The 19,034-nt window shown below is 47.5% G+C and overlaps 1 protein-coding gene across 1 annotated transcript in view; it reads right to left on the reverse strand.

The window, feature by feature from the left end:
- The window catches only part of LOC135056937 (uncharacterized), a 164,031-nt gene that overhangs the window by 34,846 nt on the left and 110,151 nt on the right, over positions 1 to 19,034 (reverse strand). Inside the window, exons 9-12 of the mRNA XM_063962718.1 lie at positions 11,578 to 11,650; positions 3,324 to 3,515; positions 2,076 to 2,156; positions 1,172 to 1,259 (exon numbers count right to left, since the gene is read on the reverse strand). Coding sequence (XP_063818788.1) covers positions 1,172 to 1,259; positions 2,076 to 2,156; positions 3,324 to 3,515; positions 11,578 to 11,650 — 434 coding nt within the window. The remainder of the gene's footprint in view (positions 1 to 1,171; positions 1,260 to 2,075; positions 2,157 to 3,323; positions 3,516 to 11,577; positions 11,651 to 19,034) is intronic.

Raw genomic sequence — 19,034 nt, forward strand, 5'->3', positions numbered from 1 at the left:
GTCAGATCTCTGGGCTGGTAACACACAGTGACATGATGTGAGGGGGAGAGCAGAAGTATAATAGGGGCTGATGGCTCCTGATGTATAACATACACCATAGAGTGTGGGAAGAAGACTGGTCAGATCTTTGGGCTGGTAACACACAGTGACATGATGTGAGGGAGAGAGCAGGAGTATAATAGGGGCTGATGACTCCTGATGTATGAGATACACCAGAGAGTGTGGGGAGGAGACTGGTCAGATCTCTGGGCTGGTAACACACAGTGATATGACGTGAGGGGGAGCAGGAGTATAATAGGGGCTGATGGCTCCTGATGTATGAGATACACCAGAGTGTATAGGTAGGAGACTGGTCAGATCTCTGGACTGGTAACACAAAATTACATGATGTGAGGGGGAGAGCAGGAGTATAATAGGGGCTGATGTCCCCTGATGTATATGATACACCAGAGAGTGTCGTGAGGAGACTGGTCAGATCTCTGGGCTGGTAACATACTGTGACATGATGCGAATGGGAGAGCAGGAGTATAATAGGGGCTGATGGCTCTGGACTCCTCCAATGGTCAGATACATATCTCTCATTAGTTTGTACTGACAGAAAAGGGTGTAGAATGAGATATTGCTGTAGTGACTAAGGAAGGAGAATATGGGACTCTATTCTGTAATAAAATAGTGGAATCCCCTCCCACGCACAATAAGACTCGCCTCTAGTCTCCAAAACTTTAAGCAATTCCTGAAGGTGAGTTTATCGAATTCTGGAAATGCCCACATAGCTTCATATACTTTACTTTCCAATTACATCCCCACTGTAGAGTCCACACATAACCTCACATGTTTTTACTTTCTTCACTTTCCCATCCTCCCGACACCAGGCCAACATTGCTGTGTAACCATATCATACAGCCCACCAAGGACTTTTGCAATCTGGTGGACCTTTTTGCAATAGTCAACACCTATCCTTGTCTATCAATGCCTACTTCCCTATAGATTGTAAGCTTGAAAGCAGGGCCGTCCTACCTCTATGAATTTCTGTTATTACCTATTCTTGTTATCTCACTGTTTTCACTCGTTTGGTTTTATTTTATCACTGTTTCCAATTGTAAAGAGCAACAGAATTTGATGCGCTATATAAGGAACTGTAAATAAATAAAATAAAGTGTTTATTGCTCACCTGTGCTGATATCTGTAGGGATTTCCTCCTCCTTACACTGCAGATCACCCTTCACATACGTCTCTTCTTCTCCCTCTATATCTTCTGCCTTTATATCAGTCACATACGTCTCTTCTTCTCCCTCTGTATCTTCTGCCTTCATATCAGTCACACACGTCTCTTCTTCTCCCTCTATATCTTCTGCCTTCATATCAGTCACATACGTCTCTTCTTCTCCCTCTATATCTTCTGCCTTCATATCAGTCACATACGTCTCTTCTTCTCCCTCTATATCTTCTGCCTTCATATCAGTCACATACGTCTCTTCTTCTCCCTCTATATCTTCTGCCTTCATATCAGTCACATACGTCTCTTCTTCTCCCTCTATATCTTCTGCCTTTATATCAGTCACATACGTCTCTTCTTCTCCCTCTATATCTTCTGCCTTCATATCAGTCACATACGTCTCTTCTTCTCCCTCTATATCTTCTGCCTTCATATCAGTCACATACGTCTCTTCTTCTCCCTCTATATCTTCTGCCTTTATATCAGTCACATACGTCTCTTCTTCTCCCTCTATATCTTCTGCCTTCATATCAGTCACATACGTCTCTTCTTCTCCCTCTATATCTTCTGCCTTCATATCAGTCACATACGTCTCTTCTTCTCCCTCTATATCTTCTGCCTTCATATCAGTCACATATGTCTCTTCTTCTACCTCTATATCTTCTGCCTTCATATCAGTCACATACGTCTCTTCTTCTCCCTCTATATCTTCTGCCTTCATATCAGTCACATACGTCTCTTCTTCTCCCTCTATATCTTCTGCCTTCATATCAGTCACATACGTCTCTTCTTCTCCCTCTGTATCTTCTGCCTTCATATTAGTCACATACGTCTCTTCTTCTCCCTCTGTATCTTCTGCCTTCATATCAGTCACATACGTCTCCTCTTCTCCCTCTATATCTTCTGCCTTCATATCAGTCACATTACTCCTATCTTCACCCTAAATACCAACAATAATGAACACTTTATAATAAGGCTTATTTCATTATTTGATAGTAAATAGTATAATAGTGTATAAGACACACACAGCTCCTCTACAGATCACATAGCGTCAGTCACTTTGGTATATTGTCTAGACCCTAAATCCCACCTACCTGATCCTCCTGTGGGGTCCTGTGATTCTCCTCTGTACAGTCCTGGGAATACAGAGGACGGGGACATCTCTCTGGGGTATCTCTGTTACTGGGTCCATCTGTAGGAGACACAAAGTGACTGAGTACATTGTATATATGTGATTATCAGATGATGTGTGTATATAGGGCCCCCCATACCTGCTCTCCCTTGTACAATACATGACAGTCTCCTCTTACCCAGTGATGTGAGGGGCCGGTGATTCTCCATCATCATGTCCTTGTACAGACCCCTGTGTTCCTCTATATACTCCCGCTCCTGCATGGAGACATAGACAGTGACATCCTGACACCTTATAGGAATCTGACACACACAGTGATACAGTCATCACCCAGACACATCCCCTGGTGTTACTGTATAATGTCCCATTCCCAGCAGTCACCTCTCCAGTCATCACCCAGACACATCCCCTGGTGTTACTGTATAATGTCCCATTCCCAGCAGCCACCTCTCCAGTCATCACCCAGACACAACCCCTGCTGTTACTGTATAATGCCCCATTCCCAGCAGCAACCTCTCCAGTCATCACCCAGACACGTCCCCTGGTGTTACTGTATAATGCCCCATTCCCAGCAGTCACCTCTCCAGTCATCACCCAGACACGTCCCCTGGTGTTACTGTATAATGCCCCATTCCCAGCAGTCACCTCTCCAGTCATCACCCAGACACATCCCCTGGTGTTACTGTATAATGCCCCATTCCCAGCAGTCACCTCTCCAGTCATCACCCAGACACATCCGCCGGTGTTACTGTATAATGTCCCATTCCCAGCAGTCACCTCTCCAGTCATCACCCAGACACGTCCCCTGGTGTTACTGTATAATGTCTCATTCCCAGCAGTCACCTCTCCAGTCATCACCCAGACACATCCCCTGGTCTTACTGTATAATGTCCCATTCCCAGCAGTCACCTCTCCAGTCATCACCCAGACACGTTCCCCGGTGTTACTGTATAATGTCCCATTCCCAGCAGTCACCTCTCCAGTCAGCAGCTGAATGATCTTGTTGGTAAGTTCTAGGATCTTCTGGTTATTGTGTCTCTCATGTATCAGTGAGTGAGGTGGAGGCACCGTGATGGGGCTCTGGGTTCTGCTCAGTCTTCCTGACACACGGGGACAGCTGCTGGGTGTCTCGAACTTACCGGATGTCTTCCTCACTACCGTGTAACCCTGGGTATAGGGGGACACATCAAATATCATTGTATAAACTTCCATATCTCCTCACCTCCCCAGTCACGTCCCTGTATTATTACTATAGATACAAGTGATGTCACTGTGACGCTCGCAGATCCCCTCACCTTCCCATCATGCCTCTGTATTATTACTATAGATATGTGATGTCACTGTAACACGCCCAGATCCCCACACCTACTCTGTCATGCCCCTGTATTATTATTATTATTATAGATATGTGACATCACTGTGACGCTCCAAGATCCCCTCACCTCCCCAGTCATGTCCCTTTATTATTACTATAGATATAACTGATGTCACTGTGACACTCCCAGATCCTCTCACCTCCCTAGTCATGTCACTGTATTACTAAAGATAAAAGTGTACTATAGATATAAGTGGTGTCACTGTGACACTCCCAGAACCCCTCACCTCCCCAATCATGTCACTGTATTACTATAGATATGTGATGTCACTGTGACGCTCCCAGATGCCCTCACCTCCCCAGTCATGTCTCTGTATTATTACTATAGATATAAGTAATGTCACTGTGATACTCCCAGACCACCTCACCTAACCAGATAACATCACCTCCCCAGTCATGTCCCTGTATTATTACTATAGATAAAAGTGATGTCACTGTGACACTCTCAGACCCCATCACCTCCCCAGTCATGTCCCTGTATTATTACTATAGATATAAGTGATGTCACTGTGACGCTCCCAGAGCCCCTCACCTCCCTAGTCATGTCCCTGTATTATTACTATAGATAAAAGTGATGTCACAGTGACGTTCACTGATCCCCTCACCTCCCCAGTCATGTCCCTGTATTATTTACTAGAGATATAAGTGATGTCACTATGACACTCCCAAATCCCCTCACCTTCCCAGTCATGTCCCTGTATTATTACTATAGATATAAGTGATGTCACTGTGACACTCCCAGATCCCATCACCTCCCCAGTCTTGTCCCTGTATTATTACTATAGATATAAGTAACGTCACTGTGATACTCCCAGAAACCCTCACCTCCCCAATCATGTCCCTAGCTTTGTGACGTCACTGTGATGCTCACAGATCCCCTTACCTCCCCAGTCATGTCCCTGTATTATTATTATAGATATGTGACATTACAGCGATACACCCAGACCCCTCAATTCCCCAGTCATGTCCCTGTATTACTATAGATATACAGTAAGTGATGTCACTGTGATGCTTCCAGATACCCTCAACTCCCCAATCATGTCCCTGTATTACTATAGATATAATAAGATTTTACTTACCGGTAAATCTATTTCTCGTAGTCCGTAGAGGATGCTGGGACTCCGTAAGGACCATGGGGAATAGACGGGCTCCGCAGGAGATAGGGCCCTTTAAGAAAGCTTTGGATTCTGGGTGTGCACTGGCTCCTCCCTCTATGCCCCTCCTCCAGACCTCAGTTAGGGAAACTGTGCCCAGAGGAGATGGACAGTACGAGGAAGGATTTTTGTAAATCTAAGGGCGAGGTTCATACCAGCCACACCAATCACACTGTATAACTTAAGATAAACTTACCCAGTTAACAGTATGAACAAAAACATAGCCACGGTATCACCGAAAACTATAACATAACTCTTATGTAAGCAATAACTATATACAAGTCATGCAGAAGAAGTCCGCACTTGGGACGGGCGCCCAGCATCCTCTACGGACTACGAGAAATAGATTTACCAGTAAGTAAAATCTTATTTTCTCTAATGTCCTTAAGGATGCTGGAACTCCGTAAGGACCTTGGGGATTATACCAAAGCTCCCAAACGAGCGGGAGAGTGCGGATGACTCTGCAGCACCGATTGAGCAAACAGGAGGTCCTCCTCAGCCAGGGTATCAAACTTATAGAACTTTGCAAAGGTGTTTGTCCCCGACCAAGTAGCTGCTCGGCACAACTGTAATGCCGAGACCCCTCGGGCAGCCGCCCAAGAAGAGCCCACTTTCCTAGTGGAGTGGGCCTTAACCGATTTCGGTAACGGCAATCCTGCCGTAGAATGCGCCTGCTGAATCGTGTTACAGATCCAGCGAGCAATAGTCTGCTTTGAAGCAGGGGCGCCAACCTTGTTGGCCGCATACAGAACAAACAAAGCTTCAGTCTTCCTGATCCGAGCCGTTCTGGTCACATAAATCTTCAAAGCCCTGACTACATCCAGGGACTCGGAATCCTCCAAGTCCCTTGTAGCCACAGGCACGACAATAGGTTGGTTCACATGAAAAGATGAGACCACTTTTGGCAGAAAGTGAGGACGAGTCCTCAACTCTGCCCTATCCACGTGAAAAACCAAGTATGGGCTTTTATGCGATAAAGCCGCCAATTCTGAAACACGTCTTGCCGAAGCGAACGCCAACAACATGACCACTTTCCACGTGAGGTATTTCAACTCCATCGTTTTAAGTGGTTCAAACCAAAGTGACTTGAGGAAACGTAACACCACGTTAAGATCCCAAGGTGCCACCGGAGGCACAAAAGGAGGCTGAATATGCGGCACCCCCTTCACAAAAGTCTGTACCTTAGGAAGAGAGGCCAATTCTCTTTGAAAGAAAATGGATAAGGCCGAAATCTGCACCTTTATGGACCCTAATTTTAGGCCTAAGGTCACTCCTGTTGAAGGAATTGTAGTAGACGGCCCAAATGGAACTCCTCCGTAGGAGCAGCTCTGGCCTCACACCAAGAAACATATTTCCGCCATATACGGTGATAATGTTTCAATGTCACGTCTTTCCTAGCCTTCATCAGGGTAGGAATGACTTCCTCCGGAATTCCTTTTTCCGCTAGGATCCGGCGTTCAACCGTCATGCCGTCAAACGCAGCCGCGGTAAGTCTTGGAACAGACAGGGCCCCTGCTGCAGCAGGTCCTGCCTTAGAGGAAGAGGATCTTCTGTGAGCAACTCTTGCAGTTTCGGATACCAAGTCCTCTGTGGTCAATCTGGAACAATGAGGATTGTTCTGACCCTGCTTATTCTTACAATTCTCAACACCTTGGGTATGAGAGGAAGAGGAGGAAACACATAGACCTATCTGAACACCCAAGGTATCACCAGAGCATCTACCGCTACCGCCAGAGGGTCCCTTGACCTGGCGCAATACCGCTTTAGCTTTTTGATGAGATGGGACGCCATCATGTCTATTTTAGGCAGGCCCCACCGATCCGCGATCTGTGCAAAGACTTCTTGATGAAGTCCCCACTCCCCCGGATGCAGGACGTGCCTGCTGAGGAAGTCCGCCTCCCAGTTGTCCAACCCCGGGATGAACACCTCTGACAGCGCGTTTACATGGCCTTCCGCCCAGCGTAGAATCCTGGTCGCTTCTGCCATGGCCACTCTGCTCCTTGTTCAGCCTTGGCGGTTTATATGAGCCACTGCCGTGACATTGTCTGACTGAATCAGAACCGTTCTCCGCTTGACGCAGGGCGTTGTATATGGCCCTCAACTCCAGGACGTTGATGTGGAGACGGAGACAAGTCTCCAGGCTTGATCAGAGACCATGGAAATTTCTTCCCAGTGCCACTGCTCCCCAGCCTCAGAGGCTTGGGTCCGTGGTCACGAGGACCCAGTCCTGAATGCCAAACCTGCGACCCTCTAGAAGGTAAGCACTGTTCAGCCACCACAGGAGAGATACCCTGGTCCTGGGAGACAGGGTGATCCTTTGATGCATTTGTAAATGGGACCCGGACCACTTGTCCAAGAGATCCCATTGAAAAGTCCTCACGTGGAATCTGCCGAAAGGGATGGCCTCGTATGAAGCCACCATCTTCCCCAGGACCCGCGTGCACTGATGCACTGAAACCTTCTTTGGTTTCAATAGGTTCCTGACCATGGTCATGAGTTCCTGAACCTTTTCGATCGGAAGAAAAACTTTTTTCTGGTCTGTGTCTAGGATCAGGCCCAGAAAGGTCAGACGCGTTGTAGGAACTATCTGGGACTTCGGTATATTGAGAATCCAGTCGTGTAGCTGCAACGTCTTCATGGACAGAGACACGCTGTCCAGCAACTTCTCCCGAGATCTCGCCTTTATGAGGAGATCGTCCAAGTATGGGATAATTGTGACCCCCTGCCTGCGCAGGAGCACCATCATTTCCGCCATTAACTTGGTGAAAACCCTCGGGGCCGTGGAAAGCCCAAACGGCAACGTCTGAAATTGGTAGTGACAGTCCCGCACTGCAAATCTCAGGAACGCCTGATGGGGGGGGAATATTGGAACATGAAGGTATGCATCCTTTATATCCAGGAACACCATCCAATCCCCACCCCTCCAGGCTGGCGATGACCGCCCGGAGTGATTCCATTTTGAACTTGAACCTTTTCAAGTACAATTTCAGAGATTTCAGGTTTAAAATGGGCCTGACCGAACCGTCCGGTTTCGGGACCACAACCAGGGTTGAATAATATCCCTCTCCCTGCTGGAGATGAGGAACTGTAACAATCACCTGTTGAACATACAATTTTTGTATTGCTGTCAACACTGACTCCCTCTCTGACGGGGAAGTTGGCAGAGCCGATTTGAAAAACCGGCGAGGAGGCAAGTCTTCAAATTCTAGCCTGTATCCCTGAGCAACAATCTCTACTGCCCAGGGATCCACCTGCGATTGAACCCAGACGTGGCTGAAAAACCGAAGACGAGCCCCCACCAGATCTGCCTCCCCCCGGGAAGCCCCAGCGTCATGCGGTGGATTTTGCAGACGCAGGGGAGGACTTCTGCTCTTGGTAACTTCTTGTTTTTATTGGAATGAAAGGACTGCATTTGATAATGAGGTGCCTTCTTAGTATGCTGCGGGGGGACATAAGGTAAGAAATTCGACTTACCAGCCGTAGCCGTAGAGACAAGGTCCGAGAGGCCGTCTCCAAACAACTTCCCCTCCTTGTACGGCAAGGACTCCATGTGCCGCTTAGAATCGGCATCTCCCGTCCACTGCCAGGTCCACAGGAGTCGCCTAGCAGAAATAGACACAGCATTTATTCTGGAGCTTAATAAACAAATGTCTCTCTGTGCATCTCTCATATACAAGGCAGCATCTCTGATATGCTCTATGGTCATTTGAATGGCATCCCTATCTAAGGTGTCAATCTCCGCAGATAAGAAATCTGCCCATGCCACCACCGCACTACAAACCCAGGCCGACGCCATAGCCGGTCTAGCAATAGTATCGGAGTGAGTGTAAATGTGCTTCAAGGTAATTTCCTGCCTCCGATCAGCAGGTTCCTTGAGGGAAGGCGTATCCTTAGAAGGCAGTGCCACCTTTTTGGACAAGCGTGTCAGCGCCTTGTCCACTTTTGGTGAAGATTCCCAGCGTATCCTCTAATAGATATAAGTGATGTCACTGTGACGCTCCCAGAGCCCCTCACCTCCCCAGTCATGTCCCTGTATTATTACTATAGATAAAAGTGATGTCACAGTGACGCTCCCAGATCCCCTCACCTCCCCAGTCATGTTCCTGTATTTTTACTAGAGAAATAAGTGATGTCATTGTGACACTCCCAAATCCCCTCATGTCCCCAGTCATGTCCCTGTATTATTACTACAGATATAAGTGATGTCACTGTGATGCTCCCAGATCCCCTCACTTCCCCATCATGTCCCTGTATTATTACTATAGATATGTGATGTCACTGTAACTCTCCCAGATCCCCTCACCTCCCCAGTCATGCACCTGTATTATTTCTATAGATATAAGTGATGTCACTGTGACACCCCCAGATCCCCTCACCTCCCCAGTCATGTCTCTGTATTATTACTATAACTATGTGACATCACTGTGACGCTCCCAGATCCCCTCACCTCCCCAGTCATGCACCTGTATTATTTCCATAGATATAAGTGATGTCACTGTGACGCTCCCATATCCCCTCACCTTCCCAGTCATGTCCCTGTATTATTACTATAGATATAAGTGATTTCACTGTGACACTCCCAGATCACCTCACCTCCCCAGTCTTGACCCTATATTATTACTATAGCTATGTGACATTACTGTAACGCTCTCAGATCCCCTCACCTCCCCAGTCATGTCCCTGTATTATTACTATAGATATAAGTAACTGATGTCACTGTGATACTCCCATTTCCCCTTACTTCCCCAGTCATGTCCCTGTATTATTACTATAGATATAAGTAACGTCACTGTGATGCTCCCAGATCCCCTGACCGACCCAGTCATGTCCCTGTATTATTACTATTGATAGAAGTGATGTCACTGTGACACTCCCAGATTCACTCACCTCCCCAGTCATGTCCCTGTATTATTACTATAGATAAGTGATGTCACTGTGACCATCCCAGATCCCCTCATTTCCCCAGTCATGTCCACATATTATTACTATAGATATGTGATGTTACTGTGACGCTCCCAGATCTCCTCACCTCCCCAGTCATGTCCCTGTATTATTACTATAGATATAAGTGACGTCATTGTGACGCTCCCAGATCCCCTCACCTCTCCAGTCAGCAGGTAGATGATCTCCAGGGTGATATTTATTATCATCTCAGTCTTCTTACTCCTGTCTGTATCCATCCTCAGTTAATCAGTGAGAATACAGAATATGTATAATAAAGACAAAGGTTCCTCACAGATGTAGTGTCTAGGAATAAATATAAGACAAATCACAGAGAACACAAGTAATAGATATGTAAGAATGAGCCCCATAAGGCTCCTTAGAGGCCGTCACATAACGCTGAACTGCATAATGTTACACCAATAGTAAAAGAAAAAAGAAGAGGGTAATAATACAGGGACAGGGCACCAGAATGGAGGAAACAAGGGGCAAACAATACAGAATTCCATCAGTCTCGGGTAATATGTGACTCTGCACAAATGATGAAATCACATATCACCGCAACAATAATAATAATAATAATAAAAACAGGACACCGCAGGCTGCTCCTCCAGTATAATAATAACAGGACACCACAGGCTGCTCCCTCTGTACAATAATAATAATAATAATAATAATAATAACAATAACAACAACAACATGACAACACAGGCTGCTCCTCCAGTATAATAATAACAATAAAAGGACACCACAGGCAGCTCCCCCTGAATAATAATAATAATAATAATAATCATCATCAACAACGACACCACAGGCTGCTCCTCCAGTATAATAATAACAGGACACCACAGGCTACTCCCCCTGTACAATAACAACAGGACACCACAGCCAGCTCTCCCTGTATAATAATAATAATAACAATAACAACAACAACAACAGGACACCACAGGCTGCTCTTCCTGTAGAACAACAACAGGACACCACGAGCTGCTCCCCCTGTACAATAATAATAATAATAATAACAACAGGACACCACAGGCTGCTCCTCCTGTATAATAATAACAGGGCACCACATGCTGCTCCTCCTGTATAATAATAACAACAGGACACCACAGGCTGCTCCTCCTGTACAATAACAGGACACCACAGGCTGCTCTTCCTGTATAATAATAACGGGATACCACAAGCTGCTCCTCCTGTATAATAACAGGACACCACAGGCTGCTCCTCCTGTATAATAATATTAATAACAACAACAACTGGACACCACAGGACGCTCCTCCTGTTTAATAATATCAGGATAATACAGGCTGCTCCTCCTGTTTAGCAATAATAATAATAATTGAACACCACAGGCTGCTCCCCCGGTATAATAATAATAATAACAACAACAGGACACCATAGGCTGCTCCTCCTGTATAATAATAACAGGACACCAGAGGCTGCTCCTCCTGTATAATAATAACAGGACACCACAGGCTGCTCCCTCTGGGTAATAATTAATAATAACAGGACACCACAGGCTGTTCCTCCTGGATAATAATAATAATAACAGGACACCACAGGCTGCTCCTCCTGTACAGTACAGTACCTCTTGGTGCAAGACTGGACTCATTACACTCGGAAGTTGTAGCACCGGATATTAAAGTTTTTCCTGTGGGTGAAACGCACTGACGGGAGGGTGGGTAGGAATCGCTTGAACTCAGATACCGGAAGTAGGGTGGAACGCAGAGGCTGTAAGGTGATGGAACCCATATACCGGAAGTAGGGTGGAACGCACAGGTTGTAAGGTGATGGACCGCAGATACCGGAAGTAGGTTGGAACGCACAGGCTGTAAGGCGATTAAACACATTTACCGGAAGTAGGGTGGAATGTACTGACTGTAAGGTGATGGAACGCAGATTCCGGAAGTAGTCTGGAACTCACAGGCTGTTAGGTGATGGAACGCAGATACCGGAAGTAGGGTGGATTTTGGTCACATTAATCCCTAGTAGTGGGACAGTTTTATATCAGAGTGACTATAACCAACATTAATGTAACACTGGCGCTGGGGACGCTGCAGAATTAAATTAACATATTTAATCAACAGTAAATGACAAGTTGCCAGTGTATAGGTATAATACATGTAGTCCTGACATCTGATGTGATACAAATATTCCCACTTTAAAATGAAATATGTAACAGTTTTCCCGGAGCTGGAGATAGGCAGTGGCCGCAGGTAACTACTGTGTATAGTACGCCTATCATAGACTAAATACTGCGCTATGATCATAAATCCCACAGGGAGGGACTATAAGATTAATAGAAAAAAAAAACCTCTGTATATGGGTCACTGGTATGTTCCCTGCATTGTATATGGGTCACTGGTATGGTCCCTGCATTGTATAGGGGTCACTGGTATGGTCCCTGCATTGTATATGGGTCACTGGTATGGTCACTGCATTGTATATGGGTCACTGGTATGGTCCCTGCATTGTATATGGGTCACTGGTATGGTCCCTGCATTGTATATGGGACACTGGTATGGTCCCTGCATTGTATATGGGACACTGGGATGGTCCCTGCATTGTATATGGGACACTGGGATTGCCCCTGGTATTGTATATGGGGGGTCATTCCGAGTGGATCGCTCGCTGCCGATTTTCGCAGCGCAGCGGTCAGGTGAAAAAGCTGCATGTCTGAGCATGCGTATGCCCCGCAATGCGCACGGGCAACGTACGGGTACAAAGGTCTTTGTGGTTGTTCTCAGGTTCTAGCGAAGTTTTCCTTCTACGGCCACAAGAAGATTGACAGGAATGGGGCGTTACTGGGTGTCAATTGACCAGTTTCAGGGAGTGTTTGCAAAAACGCAGGCATGTCTGAAAAAACGCAGGCGTGGCTGGGCGTTCGCTGGGACAGGAATAGGCTGAAGTGATCACAAGCGCTGAGTAGGCTCAGAGCTATTCTGAAACTGCACAAACTGTTTTTGCAGAGCTCGGCTGCACAAGTGTTCGCACTTCTGCTAAGCTAAAATACACCCCACAGTGGGCGGCGGCATAGCATTTGCACGGCTGCTAAAACTAGCTAGCGAGTGATCATCTCGGAATGACCCCCATGGGTCACTAGAATTGTAGCTGTATTGTATATGGGTTACTAAGATGGTTCCTGGTATTGTACATGGATCACTAGGATGGTCCCTGTATTGTATATGGGTCACTAGGATGGTCTCTGTATTGTATATGGGTCACTAGGATGGTCTCTGTATTGTATATGGGTCACTAGGATGGTCTCTGTATTGTATATGGGTCACTAGGATGGTCCCTGTATTGTATATGTCAGGAATCGTCTTACCAGACTGGCATCCGTCCGCCGCTGCGGACTCCGTCCTGGCTCCCTGCGGTCACCTGTCACCTATGCCCCTGCCATGGGACATCATCTGGATCCTGGGGGCACTCCTGAACCAGCGGGCGTGTGCGCGCCGCGTCCCCGCTAGGCCGCGGCGTGGGCGCCGCCATGACAGTCTCCAAACAGCTAGTATGCTGCGGCCAATCCGGTGCGTGGCCGCACCCACTTTCCTTTTCTCCATCCAATCCCTGCACACCATGGGGTATATAGGAGGCACAGTTTCACCTCACAGGCATCCTGGACTTTGTGTCATTCTGACTACCTGCATGAAAGGATCAGCTCCTGTCTCTCCTGAGTTCCTGCTAAGAACTTATACTCCTGGTGATTCTGCTTGCTCCCGTGGAACTTCAAGGCTCAGCAATACCGGCAACCTGCATTGGGCTTCACACTCATCACAACCTTGTGTGCTTCAGCCTGCAGTTGAAGACTAAACTCCAGGTGTGTTCATTCCTCCACCTGTGACACAGCTTGCTGCTGCCAGTGCCTGATCACCTGCACTGTGAGTTGGTCTCCTGCTAATGCTCAGGTTTGCAATTTCCATCAACTGCCTTAGTTCTTTGTTTTAAAACCCTGCTCTGGTTTCTAAACCAGTATCATTTCATTGACATTCATTCTGCTGTTTTATTTTCCGGATATGATTTCTCAAGTCACCTATCATTCATTGCCATAGACTATTTGTTACCATTTCAAGTATTTTCCATCTGCTATTATTTCTGCTGCATTTCTGTTATTATTTATCTGCTGAATAAATACCATTGCGCTCATGCGCAAGAACGTGATACAACCTCCTCGTCTCTTTCCTCCTACCTCCACTGACCCACTAGCGCCCCCTCCGGGGACACAGACCAAACACAATCTGACAGTAAGTCCAGGATCAATGGACTCGGATGGTGGACGGAGTGTGGGGTCAGAGGCCTTGCAAAATCTGGTCTCCCGTCTGGATGGTCAAGAGGTTGCGCAGCAGCAGATGCTTCACTTTCTACAAGGGATGTCCTCCCGATTGGATACACTGCAGCAGTCCCTGCCAAGTGTACTCTCACCTACTGTTACCCCAGCACCTGCCAGTGCTGTAAGTTCTTCTGTGTCGGCTGCATCAGCTCCAGTGTCACGTCTGCACCTGCCCGTGCCGAGCAAATATGATGGCAGTCCTAAATTATGTCGCGGGTTCCTTAACCAGTGCGAAATACAGTTTGAGTTATTGCCACATAACTTTCCTACACCAAGGTCCAAGGTTGCCTACATCATTTCCTTACTCTCTGGATCTGCTTTGAATTGGGTGTCTCCTCTGTGGGAACGTGCTGACCCCCTGATCAATAACTACTCTGACTTCGTGTCAACCTTTAGACGGATCTTTGACGAGCCTGGTCGTGCAACATCAGCTTCGGCAGACCTGATCCAAATTCGTCAAGGTAACCGAAGCATGGGACAGTATGTCATCCAGTTCCAGACGTTGGCTGCAGGGGTCCAATGGAACAACCAAGCTCTGGTAGCAACCTTCTGGCACGGACTTTCGGATCGGATCAAGGACGAACTGGCAACCCGTGACATTCCTGTTCAACTGTCTGACTTGATCTCCCTGTGTATAAAGCTGGACTCTCGCATCCGCGAACGCAATAATGAACGCGCTCGGAGTGAGCCTCGCAGAATAAGGTTCATACCCCCTGTACAGTTCCAGCCTCCTTCTCCTTCTGACGAGCCTATGCAGGTAAATAGGTCCCGCCTAACCCATGAGGAACGGGCAAGAAGAATACGAGAGAGGCTCTGCCTATACTGTGCTGCTGCGGGTCATCAAATTAACTCCTGCACGATGCGTTCGGGAAACGCCAGATCCTGACTTGTAAGGGAGGAGTCAAGTTAGGATCATTCAGTCAAGCTCCTTCTCAACAAGATCTCATTATTCCGGTGACGCTAGAAACTTCCGTTGGGCTCCAGTCTGCGTCAGCATTAGTGGACTGCGGTGCTGCAGGAAATTTTATCACCCAAGCTGCGGTAAACAAATATTGCCTGTCTACCTGTGAACTTTCTTGTCCTGTTTACATTACTGCTGTGGATGGTAGTAGAATCTCCAAAGGGAACATTTCACATCAAACTACCCCAGTGGTTCTGGGAGTTGGATTTCTCCATTCAGAAATTATCAAGTTCCTGGTCATTCCTCAAGCCACCCAGGAGATTGTCTTGGGCATGCCTTGGCTCCAGCTACATAACCCACAGTTCGACTGGACAACGTTGCAGCTTACCTCATGGGGTTCACACTGTCATCATTCCTGCTTAGCCCAAGTGTGTCCTCTTAAGTCCACCGAAGTGAAGTCACAGCTAAGTCTCCCAGCAGTTTATCAAGACTTCGCAGACGTCTTCTGCGAAAAAGCTGCTGATATCCTGCCGCCCCATAGGGAATGGGATTGTCCCATTGATCTCCTTCCTGGCAAGAAGCCACCCAGGGGGCGCACCTATCCTTTGTCTGTTCCTGAAACAGAGGCGATGAGTAACTACATTAGAGAGAATCTTCAGAAAGGATTCATCCGTCCGTCATCATCACCCGCTGGCGCAGGTTTCTTCTTTGTCAAAAAGAAGGATGGAGGACTGCGTCCATGCATTGACTATCGGGGTCTCAACGACATTACCGTCAAGAATAGTTATCCTTTACCACTCATTACCGAACTGTTTGATAGAGTTAAGGGGGCTCGCATCTTCACCAAGTTAGATCTCCGCGGTGCCTATAATCTCATCAGAATCCGGAGTGGTGACGAGTGGAAGACAGCCTTCAACACTCGTGACGGCCATTATGAATACCTGGTAATGCCATTTGGGTTGAGTAATGCTCCAGCGGTATTCCAACACTTCGTGAACGAAATTTTTCGTGATGTCCTGTATAAGTACCTCGTTGTTTACTTAGATGATATTCTTATCTTTTCTCAAGACCTTCCATCTCATCGCCTACAAGTCTGTGAAGTTCTCCGACGTCTTCGTGAGAACCGTCTCTACGGGAAGTTATCCAAATGCACCTTCGAAGTTCCCTCTATACCCTTCCTGGGGTATATAATTTCCGGATCGGATCTTCAGATGGACCCGGCAAAATTGGAAGCCATTGCCAATTGGTCCATTCCAAACTCCCTCAAGTCTATCCAGCGATTCCTGGGTTTTGCCAACTATTATAGAAAATTTATTCGAGGATTCTCCACTCTCATCGCTCCTATTACCAACCTGACTCGGAAAGGGGCAGATCATTCCAACTGGTCAGAAGAAGCCTTGGCAGCCTTCCGGAAGATCAAGTTAGCCTTTATGTCTGCTCCAGTGCTGTCACAGCCAGATGTCAACAGGCCGTTCGAGTTGGAGGTAGATGCCTCTAATGTTGGGGTTGGAGCTGTTCTCTCCCAGAAGGGATCTGATGGGAAAGTCCACCCTTGTGGATTCTACTCTCGCAAGTTTCTTCCTGCAGAAGCTAACTACTCCGTGGGAGATCAAGAGTTATTGGCAATCAAACTGGCTCTCGAGGAATGGAGATATCTCCTAGAAGGGGCCAAACATCCGTTTAACATCTTCACGGATCATAAGAACCTGCTATACCTAAAAGCAGCTCAGTGCCTTAACCCTCGTCAGTCCAGGTGGGCTATGTTTTTCTCTCGTTTTAATTTTAGGCTTCATTTCCGCCCAGGTTCACAGAATGTGAAAGCCGACGCATTATCCCGGTCCATGGAATCAGAAGAGGGAACATCTGACTCTGTGCCACATTCCATCCTGAGTCCCGTGGTTTTCGCTACCTCTCAAGTCTCTCCAGCTCCACCTCCGGGTAAGACTTTTGTTTCCCCAGAACTCCGTCCCAAGTTACTAGCTTGGGCCCACCAATCCAAGTTTACTGGTCATCCTGGTGTCCTGAAGACATTCAAGTTCCTTTCTGCGTCATATTGGTGGCCGAAGATGAAAGTGGACATCCAGGATTTCGTGGCATCCTGTCCTAAATGTGTGCAGCACAAGACTCCTCGTCAGTCTCCAGCAGGTCAGTTGCAACCCTTATCAGTCCCTAGTCGTCCTTGGTCTCATCTATCAATGGACTTTATCACTGACCTTCCACCTTCTCAGGGACATAACACTATTTGGGTTGTAGTGGACAGATTTTCCAAGATGGCTCATTTCGTTCCTCTCCAGGGTCTCCCTTCTGCCCCGAAACTAGCCCAGATCTTCCTACAGGAGATCTTCCGTTTACACGGGTTACCCTCCGAGATAATATCTGATCGGGGGGTACAGTTTGTAGCAAGGTTTTGGAGGGCCCTCTGTTCTGCCATGCAGATAAAATTGAAATTCTCGTCTTCATACCATCCTCAGACGAATGGGCAGACAGAGAGAGTCAATCAGGAACTTGAGACTTTCCTACGGCTATATGTGACATCCTCCCAGGATGATTGGTTTAATCTGCTCCCATGGGCCGAGTTTGCCCATAACTTTCGTTACCACACTGCTACAGACACGACACCATTCTTTGCAGTCTATGGGCAACATCCCCGAGTACCTGAATTTCAAGAACTTCCTCACATAGATGTTCCTGCTGCCACTACTGCTCTGACCCAGTTTTCCTCCATTTGGAAAAGAATTCACGTTTCCCTCAAAAAAGCCTCCAGTCGATATAAGGTCTATGCCGACCGTAAAAGACGTGCGGTTCCCCATTTGAAACCGGGGGACAGGGTTTGGTTATCAACCCGCAACCTTCGTCTCAGGGTTCCATCCATGAAGTTCGCACCACGCTTCATTGGTCCTTACCCTATTGAGAGTGTCATCAACCCAGTGGCTTACAAGTTGAAATTACCACCTTCACTTCGTGTTCCTAATGCCTTTCACATTTCTCTCCTCAGACCTCTAGTCCTAAACCGCTTTCAGAATACTCTTCCAGCAGGTCCCAAGGTTCGAACTCAGCGGGGCGTGGAATTTGAGATCAACAAGATTCGGGACTCTCGTTGCCGGTATGGACGTCTCCAGTACCTGGTCGATTGGTTCGGTTATGGTCCAGAGGAGAGAAGCTGGGTGAATTCATCTGATGTCCATGCTCCTAGGTTGGTCCGTGTTTTCCACAGCACTCATCCCTCCAAACCACGTGGGTGTTCGGTGTCCACCCCTAAAGGAGGGGGTACTGTCAGGAATCGTCTTACCAGACTGGCATCCGTCCGCCGCTGCGGACTCCGTCCTGGCTCCCTGCGGTCACCTGTCACCTATGCCCCTGCCATGGGACATCATCTGGATCCTGGGGGCACTCCTGAACCAGCGGGCGTGTGCGCGCCGCGTCCCCGCTAGGCCGCGGCGTGGGCGCCGCCATGACAGTCTCCAAACAGCTAGTATGCTGCGGCCAATCCGGTGCGTGGCCGCACCCACTTTCCTTTTCTCCATCCAATCCCTGCACACCATGGGGTATATAGGAGGCACAGTTTCACCTCACAGGCATCCTGGACTTTGTGTCATTCTGACTACCTGCATGAAAGGATCAGCTCCTGTCTCTCCTGAGTTCCTGCTAAGAACTTATACTCCTGGTGATTCTGCTTGCTCCCGTGGAACTTCAAGGCTCAGCAATACCGGCAACCTGCATTGGGCTTCACACTCATCACAACCTTGTGTGCTTCAGCCTGCAGTTGAAGACTAAACTCCAGGTGTGTTCATTCCTCCACCTGTGACACAGCTTGCTGCTGCCAGTGCCTGATCACCTGCACTGTGAGTTGGTCTCCTGCTAATGCTCAGGTTTGCAATTTCCATCAACTGCCTTAGTTCTTTGTTTTAAAACCCTGCTCTGGTTTCTAAACCAGTATCATTTCATTGACATTCATTCTGCTGTTTTATTTTCCGGATATGAT

This window comes from Pseudophryne corroboree, chromosome 3 (assembly GCF_028390025.1).
Source record: "Pseudophryne corroboree isolate aPseCor3 chromosome 3, aPseCor3.hap2, whole genome shotgun sequence".
NCBI lineage: Eukaryota > Metazoa > Chordata > Amphibia > Anura > Myobatrachidae > Pseudophryne > Pseudophryne corroboree.